Source organism: Leucopleurus acutus (assembly GCF_964270905.1).
Source record: "Leucopleurus acutus genome assembly, chromosome: 2".
In the NCBI taxonomy this organism is placed as follows: Eukaryota; Metazoa; Chordata; class Mammalia; order Artiodactyla; family Delphinidae; genus Leucopleurus; species Leucopleurus acutus.
Genome location: NC_139143.1, coordinates 52,378,029 through 52,399,598, shown reverse-complemented (window position 1 = coordinate 52,399,598; position 21,570 = coordinate 52,378,029). Strand labels below are relative to the sequence as shown.

Genomic DNA, 21,570 nt, shown 5'->3' with positions numbered 1-21,570 from the left:
TGAAGTCAGGAAGCCTGATTCCTCCAACTCCATTTTTCTTTCTCAAGATTGCTGTGGCTATTTGGGGTCTTTTGTGTTTCCATACGAATTGTAAAAATTTTTGTTCTAATTCTGTGAAGAATGCCATTGGTAGTTTGATAGGGATTGCACGGAATCTGTAGATTGCTTTGGGTAGTATAGTCATTTTTACAATATTGATTCTTCCAATCCAAGAACATGGTATATCTCTCCATCTGTTGGTATCATCTTTAATTTCTTTCATCAGTGTCTTATAGTTTTCTGCATAAAGGTCTTTTGTCTCCCTAGGTAGGTTTATTCCTAGGTATTTTTTTCTTTTTGTTGCAGTGGTAAACGGGAGTGTTTCCTTAATTTCTCTTTCAGATTTTTCATCATTAATGTACAGTAATGCAAGAGATTTCTGTGCATTAATTTTGTATCCTGCAACTTTACCAAATTCATTGATTAGCTCTAGCAGTTTTCTGGTGGCATCTTTAGGATTCTTTATGTGTAGTATCATGTCATCTGCAAACAGTGACAGTTTTACTTCTTCTTTTCCAATTTGTATTCCTTTAATTTCTTTTTCTTCTCTGATTGCTGTGGCTATGGCTTCCACAACTATGTTGAATAAAAGTGGCAAGAGTGGACATCCTTGTCTTGTTCCTGATCTTAGTGGAAATGCTTTCAGTTGTTCACCATTGAGTATGATGCTTACTGTGAGTTTGTCATATATGGCCTTTATTATGTTGCAGTGGGTTCCCTGTATGCCCATTTCTGGAGAGTTTTTATCATAAATGAGTGCTGAATTTTGTCAAAAGCTTTTTCTGCATCTATTGAGATGATCATATGGTTTTTATTCCTTAATTTGTTAATGTAGTGTATCACATTGATTGATTTGTATATATTGAAGAATCCTTGCATCCCTGGGATAAATCCCACTTGATCATGGTGTGTGATCCTTTTAATGTGTTGTTGGATTCTGGTTGGTAGTATTTTGTTCAGGATTTTTGTATCCATTTTCATCAGTGATATTTGTCGACAGTTTTCTTTTTTTGTGATATCTTTTTCTGGTTTTGATATCAGGGTGATGGTGGCTTCGCAGAATGAATTTGGGAATGTTTCTCTCTCTGCAATTTTTTGGAAGAGTTTGAGAAGGATCAGTGTTAGCTCTTCTCTGAGTGCTTGATACAATTCACCTGTGAAGCCATCTGGTCCTGGACCCTTGTTTGTTGGAAGATTTTTAATTATGGTTTCAATTTCATTAGTTGTGACAGGTATGTTTATATTTTCTAATTCTTCATGGTTCAGTCTTGGAAAAATTGTACCTTTCCAAGAATTTGTCCATTTCTTCGTGGTTGTCCATTTTATTGGCATATAGTTGTTTGTAGTAGTCTCTTATAATCTTTTGTATTTCTGTGGTGTGAGTTGTGATTTCTCATTTTTCATTTCTAATCTTATTGATTTGCATCCTCTCCATTTTTTTCTTGATGAGTCTGGCTAAGAGTTTACCAATTTTGTTTATCTTCTCAAACAAACCCCTTTTAGTTTTATTGATCTTTGCTATTGTTTTCTTAGTTTCTATTTCATTTATTTCTGCTCTGATTTTTATGAGTTCTTTCCTTCTACTGACTTTGGGTTTTCTTTGTTCTTCTTTCTGTAGTTTTAAGTATAGGGTTATATTGTTTATTTGAGGTTTTTCTTGTTTCTTGAGGTGAGACTGAATTGCTATCAGCTTCTCTCTTAGAACTGCTTTTGCTGCATCCCATAGTTTTTGGGTCATCATGTTTTTATTGTCATTTGTTTCTATGTATTTTTTTAATTTCTTCTTTGATTTCTTCAGTGATCTCTTGGTTATTTAGTAATGTACTGTTTAGCCTCCAGGTATTTATGGTTTTTACAGTTTTTTTCCTGTAATCGGTTTCCATCTCATAGCATTGTGGTCAGAAAAGATGCTTGATATGATTTCAATTTTCTTAAATTTACCAATGCTTGATTTTTGACCCAAGATGTGATCCTGGAGAAGATGTGTTCTGGCTGCACTTGAGAAGAAAGTGTATTCTGCCACTTTTGTGTGGAACATTCTATAAATATCAGTTAAACCTATCTGGTCTATTGTGTCATTTAAAGCTTGTGTTTCCTTATTTATTTTCTGTTTGGATGATCTGTCCATTGGTGTAAGTGGGGTATTAAAGTCCCCTACCATTATTGTGTTACTGTCGATTTCTCCTTTCATGGTTATTAGCATTTGCCTTATGTATTGAGGTGCTCCTATGTTGGGTGCATAAACATTTATAGTTGTTATATCTTCTTGGATTGATTCTTGATCATTATGTAGTGTCCCTCCTTATCTCTTAAAACAGTCTTTATTTTAAAGTCTATTTTATCTGATATGAGAATTGCTACTACAGCTTTCTTTTGATTTCCATTTGCATGGAATATCTTTTTCCATCCCCTCACTTTCAGTCTGTACGTGTCCCTAGGTCTGAAGTGGGTCTCTAGCAGACAGCATATATATAGGTCTTTTTTGGTATGCATTCTGCCAGTGTGTGTCTTTTGGTTGGGACATTTAATCCATTTACATTCAAGGTTATTATCAATATGTATGTTCCTATTACCATTTTCTTAATTGTTTGGGGTTTGTTTTTGTGGGTCTTTTTCTTCTCTTGTGTTTCCCGCCTAGAGAAGTTTCTTTAGCATTTGTCGTAAACCTGGTTTGGTGGTGCTGAATTCTCTTAGCTTTCGCTTGTCTGAAAAGCTTTTGATTTCTCCATTGAATCGGAAGGAGATCCTTGCTGGGGAGAGTAATCTTGGTTGTAGGTTTTTCTCTTTCATCACTTTACGTATATCCTTCCGCTGCCTTCTGCAGAGTTTCTGCTGAAAAATCAGCTGATAACCTTATGGGGATTCCTTTGTATGTTATTTTTTGTTTTTTCCCTTGCTGTTTTTAATATTTTTTCTTTGATTTAATTTTTATTAGTTTGATTACTATGTGTCTTGATGTGTTTTTCCTAGGGTTTATCTTGTATGGGACTCTGTGCTTCCTGGACTGGGGTGACTATTTCCTTTCCCGTGTTAGGGAAGTTTTCAACTGTAATCTCTTCAAATATTTTCTCACACCCTTTCTTTTTCTCTTCTTCTTCTGGGACCCCTATAATTCGAATGTTCATGCATTTCGTGTTGTCCCAGAGGTCTCCAAGGTTGTCTTCAGTTCTTTTCATTCTTTTTTCTTTATTCTACTCCTCGGCAGTTATTTCAGCCATCTTGTCTTCAGCTCACTTATTCGTTCTTCTGCCTCAGTTATTCTGTTATCGATTCCTTCCAGTGTTTTTTTCATTTCAGTTATTGTGTTGTTCATCTCTGTTTGTTTGTTCATTAGTTCTTCTAGATCTTTGTTAAACATTTCTTGTATTTTCTCGGTCTGTGCCTTCATTCTATTTCTGAGATTCTGGTACATCTTTACTATCATTTACTCTGAATTCTTTTTCAGTTAGATTGCCTATTTCCTCTTCATTTATTTGGTCTTGTAGGTTTTTACCTTGCTCCTTCAGCTGTGACATATTTTTTGCCATCTCATGTTTTTTTTTTTTTAAATGGGTGGGATTGTATTCCTGTCTTACTGGTTGTTTGGCCTGAGGCTTCCAACACTGGAGTTTGTAGGCTGTTGGGTAGAGCTGGTTCTTGGTGCTGAGATGAGAACCTCTGTGAGAACTCACTCCAATGAATATTCCCTAGGGTCTGAGGGAATACCCCTATTCTCTGTTAGTCCAGTGGTTCAGACTCGGAGTTCACACTGCAGGAGCTTCAGCCCAACCCCTGGCTCGTGAACCAACATCTCACAAGCTGCATGGGGTGGCAAAAAAAAAAAAAAAAAGAAATAAAAAAAGAGAGAACAATAACAAAGTGAAAAATAAAATTAGGCTAGGAAATAACAGATATGTTAGAAAGAATATAAAAATCTAGATGAATCAACAAGTGGAAGGTACATCAGTACCACAATAGTGAAAAAGAGGAGGGAAAGGGGAAAAAAAAAGAGAGAAAGAAAGAAAAAAAGGGGGGCAAAGGCCTTGGCTGTGGAGGGCGGGACCTAAGCAAGGGTGAGGTTTGGGTGGTGGGCAGCGCCTATGCTTAGGACCCACAGGGCTGGAATAGGCCCTGGGGGCTGTCGGGGGCTGGGGCTTAGGCTCGAGGAACAGAAGTGGCCCAGGCCTGCCCCCCATCCCTGGTCTCAGAGGGTGGGGAACCTCACCTGGGAGCCCAGCAGGCTTCCTGGACTCAAGTGGGCGGGGCAAATGCCCTCCTCTCTTCTCCTGCTCCTCCCGGAGGGCCCCTCCCACCTGCCTCTCCTGATCTCCCCAGCCTCAGGGGTGCCAATCCTGTCTGGGCTCTACTTCTTCTCCCCCCTCAGTCCCCCCACGTCCTATTGGTTCACTTGGGGGTTCCTCCCATCTCCTTAGGTGTCAGGGTCCTTCACCAGCCACCGGCAGGCACCCTAGTTGTGGGGAGATGCTAACTCGATGTCTTTCCACACGCCATCTTGACTCTGCCCCCTATCCTTTTTAAATCTAGTTGTTCTTGGCTTTCTTACATCTGAACATTCTCATTTTGTCTCCATTTTCACTGATGGCCATGTTCTTTATGTCAGTAAGCTTGGTTTCCTCCCCAATACTTGAACAATCCCAGACTTCTGCATATCTTTTTGCTCTTCTGGAATTTATTTTCTGTCTAATCTCCATATTCACCTGTTCACACTCTGAGCCTAACATATTCTGGGATGTTTATACCTCTCTGTTTCAGACAAGCAGCTGGCTCTGGAATAAATGACTAGTATCACTCCAGAGAAAAGTAACTAGGCCTTACACACGTAAGATAAGCACAGAGTCAGCTGCTTTCTAAACTATTTTTTAAATATGTTTATTTTACCTATTATTTTTTATTAGTCAAATTCCCATATATATGTAAGAGAAATCTAAACACAGGTACATAACTTCTTTTTAAAAACATATTGCTCAGCTGTAGTATTTAACTTAATTTTATGTAGTTTCAAAAAACAAACAATTACACTTCTGAAATTGCCATGTTTCTTCAAAACTGCAAGTTCAGATGTACTGGATCAATGTTGTTATCATCATATACACTTAATGCACACACACACACACAAGGTTATTGTTGAAGTTTTTTAATATTGATTCAATCATTCACAAATGTCTAGCAGCCATGTATAATACACAAAGTACCATGCTAGTTGCTGTAAAAGGTAAAAATGTGGTTACAAATATAAATTCTCTGGGGGAAGTCAAACATATAGTCTAGTAAGAGGCTGAATCTAGCCATTGCCTTGAGAGTGGTGTAGAGCGAGTTCTGTGAAAGCTCAGAGAGGGAAGAAATCATATCCCTTTGGGATGGTAAGAGATGGCATTGAGGAAGGGCCTTTGGAACTGCCTTCAAGAATTGTCAGTATCTCAGTAGCCAGAGATCAACAGCAGACATCACATTTGAAAGGGGTGGTGGTAACACAGTTGCTGATTTCGGAAAGGTCCATCCTTGACTGGAGACGAGTAAGTTCTGATTGTCCAGAGAATAAGATTTGTATGGAGAAATAATCGAAAATGTGGCTGTAAAGTTAAAGGAGGTCGTTTGGCCCAGGCTAATAAAGCACTAATGCTACTTGGGAGATAGCTGTACATCCAAGTCCCAGAATTCCTGTTGAGAAGGAGAGAAGTGATCTCTACACCCATTCTTACTAGCCTGAAAACCAGCTTGAGTATGGGCAGTTATAAGAACCCATGGAAAAGGGGAGGCTGATAAAATGATAAAGAATTGTGACTTTGGAGTCGGATCAACCTGGTTTTCAATCCTAGTTCCACTGTTCAACTCCATGTGACTCTTAGCAAATTAACTATCTCTGTCTCAGTTTTATAAAATTGGGGTAATAACAGTACCTACCTCATAGGGATATTTTGAAGATCAAATGAGGTAATTAATGAAGAGGACTTAACAGAGTCTCTGGCTCTATAAGTGATAGTTGTTGTAGTTCCTAACCATTGTTTAATCTTGACATTATCAAGGAGACATCCCTAGTGTACTACCTCTTAGAGTCCTACAAGAGCAGGTTTCATCCGTTACCTCTAATAGTATCTTATGTATTTCTCCTTGCCTGATACCTTAAACATTATTACTCATAAGTTCTGTGGGACATACTGAGAGCCTCATCTATTTGGGCCTCTGACAGCATCCTCCCTATATTGCGTTCCTCTGTTTTCCAGGGTATGCCTGTTACCTCTGATTTTTTCCCCCTGGCTTCTGTGGTTACCTAAATTATGTAGATAAGTGTAGACTTCTTACTTATAATTTTATAATTTCTGAATCATTTCTTAGCTCTACGATTAAGCACTCCATATTCTCCATTTATCAAATGCTATTCTGTTACTTTAATTTGAATTATTGATTCTCAAGCTTCAATTTCTTTAACTCAAAAATGCAAAAAAAAAAATGAAAGATATTGAAAAGCAAGAATGTGATATACACCAAGAATATAATTTAAGATTAAATACTGTTACCTTGTTATATGGTGATCTATTGAAGAATGAACTCTGATATAATTAGTTTATTTAAAAATTCAGCCTAAAGAAGTAAGTTTTGGAAAGTGTCAAAAATATTTCATTGCAAGGCAGACTTATTTGTAAGAAAATTTTAAGTTTTGAGGAGTATGGCATAAACTAAAATTGAAAACAAATTCCAAAAATGAAAGATTCCCTTTAGTTAAGGAAATCTTGATTTAAATTCCCACCCTTTCCATCTTATCACTTTAAGGAAATAGTTGAACTTCTTTGTTGCTCTATTCATTTATTTAAAAAATCTATTTCAATAGCGGACAGGAATACTTAAAGCATATATTTATAATATTATATGAACCATGATTTGATTTGAATTCAATCTGTTGATAGTTTAATAATTAATTTATATTTAATGCGCATGTATACGATACCAATGACCACTTTTTTTCATTTTAAATATCTTCTAGCACCTCCAGTTTTTATACAAGAACCTGCTGATGTGTCTATGGAAATTGGCTCAAATGTGACATTACCTTGCTATGTCCAGGGTTATCCAGAACCAAAGGTTAAATGGCGAAGATTAGACAACATGCCCATCTACTCAAGACCTTTTTCAGTGAGTTCCATCAGCCAACTAAGAACAGGAGCTCTCTTTATTTCAAGTAGGTTAAAGGAAATATATTTTATACAAATATATACATATAAATTATACATTTTTTATACATAGGTGTTGCTATGTTTAAAATAGTGAATTAATCGTGCCAACATATTTTGTTTGTTGCATTTCATTTAAAAATAATACTGAACTCATATCTAGGAATTGTCATAAATGAATAACATTTTATTCAATTTTAATGTCATTACTATATCATATAGATTTATGAAGCAATATGACTTTCTTCATATCTCACTGTTTCTTATTGCAAATAGAGTCTCCTGGGCCTGTAGGTGGATAAGTAATCACATTTTATTGACTCTTGTACCACCTGTTGTATAGAAAGGTAAAATATTACTAGTAGTTAGTTAATGTTAATTTTGGGCCAAGAATACATAACCACATCATAGGGACACTATACACTATCAAAAATTTTTGATTAAAAGCTATATCTATCTGGAGCAAAACATTTTTTAAAAAGTCAAATATGCCATCATCCCAAACTTTTACCTGTAAGCTATTAAGCATTCAGATATTTGTAAACCCTTAGTACTTTTTCAAATATTGTTAAGAATATTTGGATACTGGCACCAGAGGAGTAAAAACATTTAGATGATTAATTGATTTTTTTTAAATAAAATTGCATTTTTAGGGTATTTTGTAGAAAGCCCCCAATAAGTGATTTTCATGTTTATTAACAATATTAAATGTGCATTAGCCACTTAAACTTTCAATACAAATTAAACTGTCTAATTACAAGTGCTTACAGCTCTGTGCTAGGTGAAGACAGAAGTCAAATATGGGGTTCCTCACTCAGGCATTTTACAATCTACTGTCTGAGTGGATGGTCACAAAAGTACCTACCAGAATTACTCATTAGATTGGGTCAGATTGTGCAGGAACTGAAATGTGCAGGTGAAGAAATGTAGTTGGTGAGGTAGAAAATAGACCCCCAAGCTTCATAGGCACGAAAAGGCATGTGAAAGTACTGTTTCAGAACAGCTCCCCTGCAGGATATGAGGAGACAGGAGCGGGAGGGAAGAATGGGGAGGATCATGTAGGTAGGGTGATGGTGGTGATGAGAAACAACCCAGAGGGAAACAAATGAGACCTGAAAACAAATCAGTTAGCAGAAATGAAAGAAAAGTAAGAATGAAGGAGGGCAGTGTATTCACCGATGGTTGCCCAGTTGTTCAAACTAAATCATCTAAAAGGAAACTAGTGACAAGAAACTTAGCTCTCACTGGTATTTTGTATTTCTACAGAAATTAGCCCGAGTTGATAATATGGAGACTATCTTGGTTAGAAACAATGTATAACTTATTAACTAGGTGATTTGCTGAGCTTTCCTTGGCAAATGAATGTTTGCTAATTTTGAGAGTGAACACTGTGCTTACCAGATGCAGTTCTGCAGTTATATGCATGTGGTTAACAGAGTAGAAACTTGGTCACTGCTCTTTATTTGGGATAGTATGGAACTATTCATAATGGAAAGCTGTGTTTTTCTCTGCCAATGTCTTATCAATAGATTAAACTGTGCCTGTTTTAGTTAAGATAGTTGCAAAGGTGACGATCAATCCCCTATTTAAAAATCTTCTCTTGACTCCCCAGTTGCTCATAAGGTAAAACTTTGCTGTTTTATAAGGCACCAGGCTACCTCTTCATCTTCAGGTTCCTGACTGTGCCCACACGGCCTGTAACCCAGCGATCCTCATCCTAGTCCCCTAACACACTCTTTAATTTTAAATATTTTATAAACATCCTTTTTATTATTCTGAAAATTCTATGTATTTGATCAACGTACATAATAAAAATTATTTTAACATACAAAATATAGTACAAAGGAAAACAAAGGAAAGTAATTTTTATTAAAATAATATGTATTTAAATAGATAATACTCTGGCAATGTTCATACAATATGTATACATGTTATGTATATCACCATGAATTTGAGAGCTAAAATGTAGACTGATACAGAAATATGGGATTGATGACTCCAAAACTCCAGGCTGGTGAAGTGATTTTCTGAAATGGCGGGCAATGCTTGCAAGAGTTCTTTCTTTCTTCCACTTATACAGAATTAGGTTGTAGGCTCAAATAATTATAAACAAAGCCATCACATCCATGAATTTCCAGTGGGGCCTTCAAAAGTCTTGGTGAACCTGGGATATTGTTCCTTTCGTGAATCCCCCCCATGCATTGTCTCCCTAGTTTTTGCCAGTAGACTCCCCTGATCATTGGACCAATGAAAGCAGTCTCCCCTGCAAACCTCCAAACGCCCCCAGGGTGGTACTGCAGCTTTCCATTCTTTGAACAGACCATGATTTTTCAAGTCATGCTCTTGCCTTTGCAGCCCATTAGGTTTGGACTGCCCTTCCTCTGTTCTACCTACTGTTTCAGGTACAGCTTAGGTATTACCTCCTATGTGAATCCTTCCCGAACTCTCCTTGTGCCATCAGTCACTTCTGTCTCTGTGCCCCCATAGCTCATTGTCTGAAGCTCAAATTAGGGCAGTCATCACACTGTGGTACGATTGTTGCTTTCAAGGTATGTATCCTCCCCTAGAATGGGAACTACCAGATCACAAGCACGGTGCCTGGCACATAGTTAATGCTCCACAGATGATGTTGAATGAGTAAATAATCTCTTCTTTTTAGACTTATGGGCAAGTGATAAAGGAACATATATTTGTGAAGCTGAAAACCAGTTTGGAAAGATCCAGTCCCAGGCAACAGTAACAGTGACAGGACTTGGTAAGATCAATTAAGTACTTAGACACCACACTTTTTGAAAACATCAGACTCCTCTTAGTACGTCATCTCTTGCCTGTACCATTACAAACAAACAAAAAAAACCCCAGGTAAACATCTGATTACTACATTAGCCTTCCTTCCCCCCACCCTATTTCATATTTCATGATGTTAGAACTGGAAATAGAGATCATCCTCTTCAAGCTCCTTATCTTTCATTTGAAGAAATGAAGGTCAATTGAATAAATTCATTTAAGTCTTAAGTATGAGTACACACACACACACACACACACACACACACACAACACACACACATGTTGTGGTGGTGTGCTTTTCTAGTTCTTTTCTTTACACTTATTATTTTAGTCCACATGGAATTATTTCTGTGTATGATACGAAGTAAGAATATAATATCCGTTATTTCCAAGTAGTAAGACACTTGTTTTAATTTTTTGTTTGTTTGTTTGTTTTAATATTTTTATTGCATGTTCTCTTCCCACTGAGTAAAATACCCATTTGGTCACATGCTAAATTTATAATCTTATGTCTGTTCCTTGGAATTCTATTTATGCACTAGTCCTACATTGTTTAAATTCTTACACCATTTATTGTGATTTTTAAATCTCATTAATACACTTCTATAAAATTTTCTTTATGTATCTCCCTTAATTCATCTACGTATATTTAAATTTTCCAAGAAGACTCTCTTAGAGATTTTGCTTTGATTTATGTAGAATTACTTCCCTGATTTCCATCTAAGAGTCCACCTCATTTTATTTGCCTGAGCTGTTATGACAGCCTCCTCACTAATCTCATCCTTTCCACTTTTCCCTTGTCTGGTAAGTTCTCAGATTGATACTTCCTGAAAATGGTTCTGATGATTCCACTCTTCTATTTATCCATGCTTTCAGTCACTCTCCATTTGAATACATTGCAAATTTCTTGGCTTGACTTTTCTGCCCTTTCATGTCATAGACTTATTCTTTTTTACTTTCTCTACTTCTTTGCTATTACCTGTCCTCTTGCCATTCCCTCTGCTTAGAAGGGTCCTTTATCTCTATCTTCCAGTTCATACCCATGTACATTTAAAAATCTTGTTCTTGAAAACTCCATTTCTAATAGCATAATTAGTAGTCACCTTTGCCTATAAAAGAGTTTGCTTTCCTTTGGATGAAATAGCATTGACAGTGCCTGTGTTCTCTCTCTGATTTAGTTGCTCCACTCATCGGAATCAGCCCTTCAGTGACCAGTGTAATTGAAGGACAGCAGCTGACTTTGCCTTGTGTTCTATTGGCTGGAAATCCCATTCCAGAACGTCGGTGGATTAAGAACTCAGCCATGGTAAGAACATTTTAAATCCATGCATTCATATTCCTCTTGCGTAATATGAATTCATATTCATATATTGCCTCTTGTGTAAGAGGCAATGTATTCCAAACATTGAAATTTTAATGTAATAAATATACAAACATATATTTTTTAAGTGTACCAAAACTTTTCTTCAGTATTAACATGTTTATGCAGTTCATATTATTTTGAAATTAATATGATGGAGAAATAGTCAATGGTATAATTTTTATAATTTTGTAACTAGTAAACTCTCTTCAGAATATGTAATAACTGAAGCACGTATGAAGTTTTTTTCCATAGGATTTAAATATTTTATATCCTTCTTTGCAGGACATAATAAAATGTTAATATTCTCATAACATTCTTTCATTTTATATATTAATCTTTATTGTTATCGTCAAACATTCTTTTATTGTGAACTATTTTAAAATGTGGATCTACTTTGTGTCATTTTTCAATGCATAATTTTTGATTATGAAGGAATGCGAAAAATTTTCACAGTTGTAAGGAATTATTCTGTAAACATGCTATCTATAGCAATAAATTTTCACCTAGTCCAGAGCATTTTTCCTTCCATTTTCCAGAGTGTTTAGACTTACTCCCTTATTGAAGTACCAATTAAAAGTGAATTGATTCCATGGGATAAGATGTAAAATTGTTTGTATTTGCATAAAAACCTGAGAAAAATGAGTGCACCTCACTCAATAATAAATGCCCTTATAACATAGGATGATACTGTTTGAGCACTAAAGTACCCTATGATTGAACAAAATGCATAAATGTTACAGAGTTACAGGTGATGATTCTTAATGGAAACCGTTGTCAGCCTTCTCTCATGCAGTTCCTATATCATACATTGCCCTCTAATATTATTTGTATCTGTCACTGAAAAGGGTGCATGTTGAGATTAAGTCACATTCTCTCAGCTTGAATGATGCCTGTTTGCCAGAATGAAAATGTCAGATGGCTTGGAAGTGGTAGTAAAGCCTTCTTGAAAAAGAACAAATTAAGCCAAAAGTAAAAGTGAAATTTGGGTCCTTCGTGATAATAAAAATGACAGAAACAGGGAATTAGTGTTGTTTCTATTTCTTTCCCTTTCCAATATGTGCATAATTCTGACAGATGTTAGTGGGTAGAATTTTTGGTGGTATATCACAGTGACATACAATTGATGCTACTCTTGGTAACATTTTATTCTCATCATTTTTCACTTAAGGGTGTTAAAATATTTTGTTATTTTATAACACATTTAATAACCCAGTTGGAGAAGAAAGCAGATCTGGTTTGGGCTTACACAATATTGCCTGTTTAATTAAAAATGACTTTTTTTTTTTCCTTCAAGTTGGTCCAAAATCCTTACATCACTGTACGCAGTGACGGGAGTCTCCATGTTGAAAGAGCTCGGCTGCAGGACGGGGGCGAGTATACTTGTGTGGCCAGTAATGTTGCTGGAACCATTAGCAAAACTACCACTGTGGACGTGCATGGTAAGAGGCGCACCCATCATAATTCTTTCCAAACCGTGTTCAAAGCTGGGTTCGTATCTTTAAATCAAATAACTCTGTTCTTCTAGTTTTAAGAAGCAGATATCTTTCCTAATTGTTATTCTTAACAAAAAGCCTTATTTCTTGAACAATATTTACATTGTTAAGCCTGTTTCCAGATTTCCCTTTTCTGTATATACAAAAGGACATTATTGGGAGTCACTTGCTGAGTCTCTCCAGGGGCTTTTGTAAGTGGTTTCTTAATTGATAAAAGTGAACTCAGCTCTCAAAGAGTTATGTTTAAAAGTACATTTTAATTTCAGGAAAGCTGAACTTACTGTGCCATCCAAATTGCCTCTTCTTCTCGGATGTGCCACAAGCATTTTCTTACTATGACCCCTTTGTGTGTTTGCTAGAAATGACCTAAACTTTTCTAAAGGCCACTTCATGTGCTCCAAACAATCTTTCTGCGTGTTAAATAACTTAAAGGTCACAAATAAAAAAATCCAGAAACCATCTTTTTTCCATTCGTGAGTAACCGTTACCAACTTTTTACATCTCAATAAATAACAGCTTCATAGCTTAAGAAATTGTCGTAACTTCTTTTGTATATCTCCTTTAAAGACTTTGCTTTTTAAAGTGTTGTATTAAAAACTAGCTCTGTGTACAGGGATAAAAGTAGAATAGAACATTTATTTTTAGTAGTTGATTCAGTCTTTTTTTAGGGCCTGGATTGGAGAATCCAGTAATTTCCAAATTTTGCTTGTTCTGTTGAAATTTTCAGTGGATACAGGACATCTTTTTAATGTGTGCTTCTCATTGTAAATAGCCTCTTCCACCTCTTTCAGTCCTATACCAATCTTGTACCAATCTCCACCAACATTATGTGAGATATTCTTGAAGAAATACCAAACTAACATTAAATGAGTTGAGTAAATACATAATGTCAAATTGGGTATAGCTGTGTTTAGCTATTTTTTAAAGAAGATCAGTCCATACATTTTGCGGAGGGTGCTTATGGACCAGTTTGAGACTCTACGGTAGAAATGCATTCATGTCATCTCCCTTTGGCATCTAGCAACTGCCTAGAATATTGTGTTGAGAAGAATTCTGATATAAATTTTCACTTGGGTGAAAGAGTGACATGATTAGTTGTGATGTCTGCCAGATCCGAGGAGTATGGAGAAGACAGACGAACCAATGAGGTGGTTTATCAAGATGCAAAAAATTTTAACAGTTAAAAGTTTAAAAGGTCATTTCACAACATCATTTCATCCATCTTAGGCCAAAATGAGTAACTGATTTAGTTAATAAGATTAAGAAAAATTAACCCAGCATTTGACATGAACTAAACCAAACAGCTGTTTAGAGGACAGATCTGCCTTTGAGCTGGATGTGATCCAGTATCACAAATTCTGTATACCTCTGTATTTATGTTAATTTCATCACTCTGCCTCTCCACTTTTAAGAGTATTTATTATATCCTGAGATAAACCATAATGGAAAAGAATATTTAAAAAAGAATGTATATATATATATGTATAACTGAGTCACTTTGCTGTACAGTAGAAATCAACACCACATTGTAAATCAAAGGCTCTCAAAGAATTCTTAGAAGAATTGAATTAACGAATGCCCATATAAATATGTGCAAATTAAAATGACAAACTATTTAATTGTCATGTTGATTTACATAGATTGACAATCTGGAAAGAAAAACTCTTCCATACTCAAATGTCATCAGATTTGAAAACCGTTGCCTAAATTTGCCACTTGCCTGTATAGCTGTCGAACTGAATATGTATTTAAGAAAATGGCTTATTCCATGTTGCCATAAAATGACAGCAAAGTTGAAAGTTGACTATTCCATGATGATTCTGGATTAAATTTCTCACTTTAGAGAGTAGCCTGACATTCTTGTCTGTGGCTGGGAATTTACTGCCAATTCTTTAAGAAGATAAGATCTAAAGAATAATCGCAGCCTTAGGAAAATGCAAGGATGTAGCAAAGCTCATCTAAGCCTTTCAAAAGGAAGCTTTTGCACTGAAGTCTCTGGTTTCTCTTGTTCTGGCAAACTTCTACTCCAGGGTAGCTGGGATAATTCTAGAGAAATTTGACTTAAAAACAAGAGCCACAGTGAGTGCTTGAGCTCTAGGGAACAGCTCCAGTCTCATCTTTCTGGGGGAAGGAAAGGAAATTCCTGGTATATATTGGGCTTTCATTACGTTCCTTGCGCTATGTTAGGTACTTTCACGTATGGGAGCTTTTTTTTTTTTTTTTTTAAAGATTTATTATTTATTTATTTAATTAATTTATTTATCTTTTTTGACTGCGTCGGGTCTTAGTTGCAGCATGCGGGATCCTTGTTGAGGCATGCGGGATCTTTTGTTGCAGTGCACAGGCTCTTCGTTGTGGAGCACGGGCTTCTCTCTAGCTGTGGTGTGCAGGTTTTCTCTTCTCTAGTTGTGGTGCGTGGGTTCCAGAATGCATGGGCTCTGTAGTTTGTGGCACACAGGCTTCTCTCTAGTTGAGGCACCCGGGCTCAGTATTTGTGGCACGTGGGCTTAGTTGCCCTGTGGCATGTGGGATCTTAGTTCCCTGATCAGGGATGGAACCCGTGTCCCCTGCATTGGAAGGCAGATTCTTTAACATTGGACCACCAGGGAAGTCCCTGGGAGCTTCTTTAATCAAATTCTTTATTTTGAGAACATTGAGTATTGATGATTTTTTGTATGCACGTTGGTTATGATGAACAGATATATACAGAATAGAATGATGAAGTCTTCCCTTTCCTTTTGCTTCCAATCATATAATGTCAATTCTTTAGTTGCTTTCTAAAGTCAAAAGATATGCATTCTTAGTGAAAAATATTGACTGGGCTTCCCTGGTGGCACAGTGGTTGAGAGTCCACCTGCCGATTCAGGGGACGTGGGTTCGTGCCCCGGTCCGGGAAGATCCCACATGCCGCAGAGCGGCTGGGCCCGTGAGCCATGGCCGCTGAGCCTGCGCGTCTGGAGCCTGTGTTCCGCAACGGGAGAGGCCACAACAGTGAGAGGCCCGCGTACCGCAAAAAATATATATATATATTGACTTAAAATCTTGTATTTTAGACTTTTAAATGTAAACTCCTGAGGCCTTTCAAGCTTTACTTTTGAATTCCTTTTACAAAAATAGATTCTATTTTCGAGGTTAAATTTAGTAGCTTGCTAAGTGATTCTTGTGTATAGACAGGTATTTAATCTGTAGTGGTTAAACAGTCCATTTCTCTGGAGGTGAGGTTAAGTCAGCTCACTGCAGCTTAATGGGGTAATGGAGAATGGTGTAAGATACGTTAAGTGTGTAACTCTGTAGTTCTAGCTTGAATTTCCTGAAAATACGATTTCCTTCAGTTCTCTCTTATTTTTGTTAGCAAAATCAACTTAATTTACTACTTGATTTTAAGTGTTTATTAAATCCTTCAGATTGCAACTATTTTATTTACTTTATTACACTCCCTTACAAATTGCCATACGTTTCTAACAGAAAAGGTTGTCTTTGCTAGTTTTTAGAAATATTCGTATATCCTGAAAATGTTCAACTTGAAACTTGTGAGGCTAAATGGAAGGACGGGTGCTCAGATTCTGCATATTGCTTCCTTTTCCAGTTCTGCCAACCATTCAGCATGGACAGCAGGTACTCAGCACCATTGAAGGCATTCCAGTAACTTTACCATGCAAGGCAAGTGGAATCCCCAAACCATCTATCATCTGGTCCAAGGTAAATGACGTATCTAGTGATGTTTGTTAATAATATGTGTTGCTACAACAATATTTGAATATTTTCATACATGGAACTTGTCACTGTACCATAGAACCTTACAGAAAGGAGAACCCATAGTCATACGTCTTAGAAGGGACCTTAAAATGTCCTTAGTTCATTCAACTACTTGATGCTTAAATAGTATTAACACAACAGTGAACACTAATGCAGCACATTCTTTGCGCCGGGGACTTTTCTAAGCACTTCACATGTTGGAGCAGATCCTTTTTTACTCCTTGCCGCATCGCCTAAACCCTTTTGACTTAAGCTCAGCTCTGGTGGACTGTTCCATGGTCTCTGCCAGGGTCACTCTTCTTGCATGTACCTCTCTAGTTTGGGGACTCAGGGCTTTCTCCAAAACCCCACAACGCCACTTAGCCTGCTGAGTGGTCAGGGTGTACAAGAACATTAAATCCTGGGAGAGGGAGGTGTCCCATATAAATGTCCCACTTCTCATCTATCAGAAAAATCCTTCTGGGGTGCATCTACATAGTTTCTCAGAGGGCCCCGAGCACACTGAGCTTATAAGCCCAGCCACGGAGGAAACCAGGGCAGTGAAACCCTTTATTAGCTTTCCTTCCTTCTTGCCTCACTTTCCAACTGTCCTCTTCAAGCCCCTGGGAATCACTTTCCAAGTAAACTTCCTGACTCCAAATCTTTATCTTGGACTCTGCTCTTCTGGAAGCCAAAATAAGACACATAGATGAACTCATTTATCCCCCTCAGTATCCCTGTCGTGAAGTTCTCTGGCTTTTCCTTATGTTCTTGCAGTGAGGAAAGAAGGACTTCCTTCTTCCATTTCCTGAGGAAGTCCTTTCCATCTTTCAACAGCCATGAAGGTGGCATATTTTCTGCAGATTAAATCTGGTAGAGAGAAAGTAATATAAAATGGTGGCATAATAATGAAATATGGCGTTTGTATATTTAGGGTCACAACCAAAGTATTTTGTCATAACATCTAATTTTATACTTCTAAAAATCTCTGAAATATAGAGAAGTTGGTTTTGACATCCGTAAATTAAATTGAAAGATTAAGATTTCTGCATCCTGGGCACAAAAATATGGTGGTGAAGCGGATCCCCCAAACTGCACAGTCTCTGGTACTGAGTAGAAGCTTAATGCATTTTAGGGAAATGTAAAAATGAAATCTTCTTTACAGGATGGCCTTTGAGCTGGGATCATGCACAGAAGTTAAGAGTTTAGGCCCCCAAGCCTGCCTGCCTGGGTTCGAGTTCCAGTTCTACCACTGACTAACTGTTTGGCCCTGGGCAAGTTACTCTGCCAAGCCCCCAGATTTAATGCTGTCATCTGTAAAACAGGGGTTGTGGTAGTTCCTACTCATAAGATTGTTGTGAGCATTAACATAATTAATTCATGTGAAGTGCTCAGAACGGTACCTGGCTTAGCACAAACACTCATCCCATCTGCTGCTACCTCATCCTCTCCACTTTTTTTTTTTTTTTATAGCGGTACACGGGCCTCTCACTGTTGTGGCCTCTCCCGTTGCGGAGCACAGGCTCCGGACGCGCAGGTTCAGCGGCCATGGCTCACAGGCCCAGCCGCTCCGCGGCATGTGGGATCTTCCCGGAGCGGGGCACGAACCCGTGTCCCCTGCATCAGCAGGCGGACTTTCAACCACTGCGCCACCAGAGAAACCCCATGCCCTCCACTTTTAAGTAGCTTTGGAATGAAGGGGATCTAGTTTGGTATGAAGAAATGTCACCTTTGCATTGTTTGTTTAATTTTTCTTACAAAGAGCTTTCTTCAAATTAACATTCTTTCAGTCTAGTATTTTCCCCTTTAGAGATTTTTTTCTTCCTCTCTTTTCTTCCAGACATTAAGTCACTCCTTTATTATCTTAAAAAACACTTTTTGCTCTGTGTTGTTTTGCAGAAGGGCGAGCGGATTTCCACCAGCAGTGCTAAGTTTTCCGCAGGGGCTGACGGAAGTCTGTATGTGGTGTCCCCTGGAGGTGAGGAGAGCGGGGAGTACGTCTGCACCGCCACCAATGCAGCGGGCTACGCCAAAAGGAAAGTGCAGCTGACTGTCTATGGTGAGAGCCCTCGGGGAGGAATGTTTTTCTTTGACGCTGTCTGTCTGCCAAAACTCACATTTCTCTCCCAAATAATGTTACTAGAGGGCTATACCCCTAAAGTGAACTACTTTTCCAAGTTTATAGTTCTGTACAAAAAATGCATTTTTCCTGCCAACCAACATCTCCTCTACTTAGATTCTGATTTAAAGGGAGAGGAATTGTATAGCCTTGCGGAAAAATTTTATGGTGTTTTCCCAAGGAGTATGCTTATGTCACCCAACCCTCTTTGGAAACACCACTTAGTTAAAACTTAGTTAAAACAAAGCCAAACCTCAGCTATATCTTGGTTAGTGCTCTGCCTTGAGGGGTTGCTTTTACAGATGCTAGATTCCAAAAGGGCATTTCAGCTGACCTCTGCATTGTGTTCTGAAAGAAGGAGCTAAAAAGGAAAACTTTCTAGTCCTTTTCCTTTAAGCTTTCACGATGTGTGTTAATGGAAAGCTTTAGATACGTCCTGAGACTTTGGAACAAACAGCATCTTTTTGCAAATTACTGAAGAATATTAGTAGTCCCCATTTTAGTGTGAATTAAAGTGTGCTTTGTTTTCAATGTACTGTTTCCCTTTCAAAACTTGTGTTTATTTTAGTAAGGCCCAGAGTGTTCGGAGATCAACGAGGACTGTCCCAGGATAAGCCTGTTGAGATCTCAGTCCTTGCAGGGGTAGAGGTGACACTTCCATGTGAAGTGAAGAGCTTACCCCCACCCATAATTACCTGGGCCAAAGAAACCCAGCTCATCTCGCCATTCTCTCCAAGGTAGGGGACCTGGGATGAATCGAAACATGTGAAACATAATCTCTTGGGACAGGTGACTGTACTTGTTCAGGTTTTCAAATGTCTCAAAAAAAAAAAAAAACCTTTTAAATTTGAGGTAATTTACACGTACATTCGAGCCTACAGAAAGTATATATACCTTCTAAGTCATTCTTTAATAGCAGAAATGCTAACACCCAGCTTTGACATAATTTCCCACTGGTGCATTCTACAAGGTAGTTATGAAAATGGAGTGGATTTGTATGTAGATCCTGGTTAGCACAAAGTGCATAGTATAAAATTCCAGTAATCCCAGATGAGCAATAAAACACAATACATTCTCTAATATCTAGGATTTGACTTTCATTAGATGACTTTGTAAAAATCTTCTTGATTGAACTTAAACTCTTATACAAATAAAGGCCCACTGAAACAATATATTTGATAGGCTAAGTGACTTGGAAAGCAGAATGCCAGAGCCCTTAAGGGCGCAACCTTTGTTGCCATGCTGGTGTGAGTTTTAATTTACCTCCACCACTTAAAGCTTACCTGAAACTTAGGCAGTTTTTTTCAGTGGGCCTCTTTGAACCTCAGATTTCTTGTTTATAAAATGGGTATAATACCTGAAAGGATGATATAAGATAATGTACATTCCATATCCCGTCTCTGGTTCTCAAAGAATGGTAGCAGTTACTGTTTTAACTCAACATCATGCCAGAAGTTACTGGCGGAATAAGAATTACAGTCTCTAGTTATTGTCTGTTAGACTTGTTGATGTATGGTTATGAAGCTATAAATTCATGCCACAGTAGTTTCCCTACCACTGGTGAGAAAAAAAGTAAACAATTAAGAACTACTTTACTATTCGTTTGAAAAAATATTTGCCTCGAATATTTTTGAATAGAAGAAATACCACATTTCAGATAAAGTTGAAGTTTCATTGTTCCCCTCCTCAGTCATAATCTCTTTTCTCCCTTCCCAGGGGCACAAACACTGACACAGACTTGGTGTATATCCTATGCATACATCCTTAAATAGTATAGAATATTGTTTTCTCTATTTTTAATTTTGTTTTGTGTACTTGTTTTCAATTTACCATTGTAACATGTTCTATATTATTATTCTACTGCTTGCTTTATTGAGTCAACATTTAGCCATCTTATACATATATTCAGTTTATTCATTTTAACTACCATATACATATTCTACATTTTATTTATACATTTCCCTGTGTATGGACATTCATGTTCTTGTTTGTTTTGTCTTTCTACATTTTCTTCTTTTCTTTTTCTTGGTTTTAGAAACGGCTTTTCAGGGAATATCTTTTTTTTTTTTTTTTTTTTTTTTTTTTTTTTTTGCGGTACGCGGGCCCCTCCCCGCTGTGGCCTCTCCCGTTGCGGAGCACAGGCTCTGGACGCGCAGGCTCAGCGGCCATGGCTCACGGGCCCAGCCGCTCAGCGGCATGTGGGATCCTCCCGGACCAGGGCACGAACCCGTGTCCCCTGCATCGGCAGGCGGACTCTCAACCACTGTGCCACCAGGGAAGCCCATCAGGGAATATCTTTTTATATCTCTCTTTGTATGCATATGCATGTTTCTTTGCGTCTTGTACCTAGAACCCCAATTTCTAGTTAGAATGAATTACTATTTTCACCTTTGTAGACCGTGCTTAACTGCCTTCTGAAGGGGCAATCCTGATTTACCTTCCATCAACAGAATATAAGTGTACCTTTTGCCACATTATAATCACTGCATGGTGTTGACTGACTTAAAATTTTTTGCCATTCGTCTGGATGTGAAATGGTGTCTTGCAACTGTCTTACTTTTCACGTGACTGAATTCTAGTGAGCCTGGAATGTTTTCCCTTGTTTGCTGGCCATTTGTGTTATCTGTGAATTGCCTCTTTAAACCTGCTGCAATGTACTGGTGACTTGTTTCTCTTTTTCTTATTGAATGTAGAAATTTGGTTTTTGTTCTCAATAACAATCCTTTGTTTGTTGTACGTGTTGAAAATATCTTCTCTCAGTCTACTCCTAGCCTTTCAGGTTTATGTATGGTGTCCGGTTGTACAGAATTTAAAAATTTCTATGTAGCTCAAGGTGTTAATCTATTATTTTTTTAGATTTCTGCTTTA

The 21,570-nt window shown here is 37.5% G+C and overlaps 1 protein-coding gene across 1 annotated transcript in view; it reads left to right on the top strand.

Moving 5' to 3' along the window:
- The window catches only part of HMCN1 (hemicentin 1), a gene marked incomplete at its 3' end in the record, with an annotated part of 530,768 nt that overhangs the window by 259,033 nt on the left and 250,165 nt on the right, over positions 1–21,570 (top strand). The window contains exons 16-22 of the mRNA XM_082833486.1: positions 7,019–7,213; positions 9,865–9,960; positions 11,171–11,298; positions 12,650–12,794; positions 16,435–16,547; positions 18,483–18,642; positions 19,271–19,439. Coding sequence (XP_082689612.1) covers positions 7,019–7,213; positions 9,865–9,960; positions 11,171–11,298; positions 12,650–12,794; positions 16,435–16,547; positions 18,483–18,642; positions 19,271–19,439 — 1,006 coding nt within the window. The remainder of the gene's footprint in view (positions 1–7,018; positions 7,214–9,864; positions 9,961–11,170; positions 11,299–12,649; positions 12,795–16,434; positions 16,548–18,482; positions 18,643–19,270; positions 19,440–21,570) is intronic.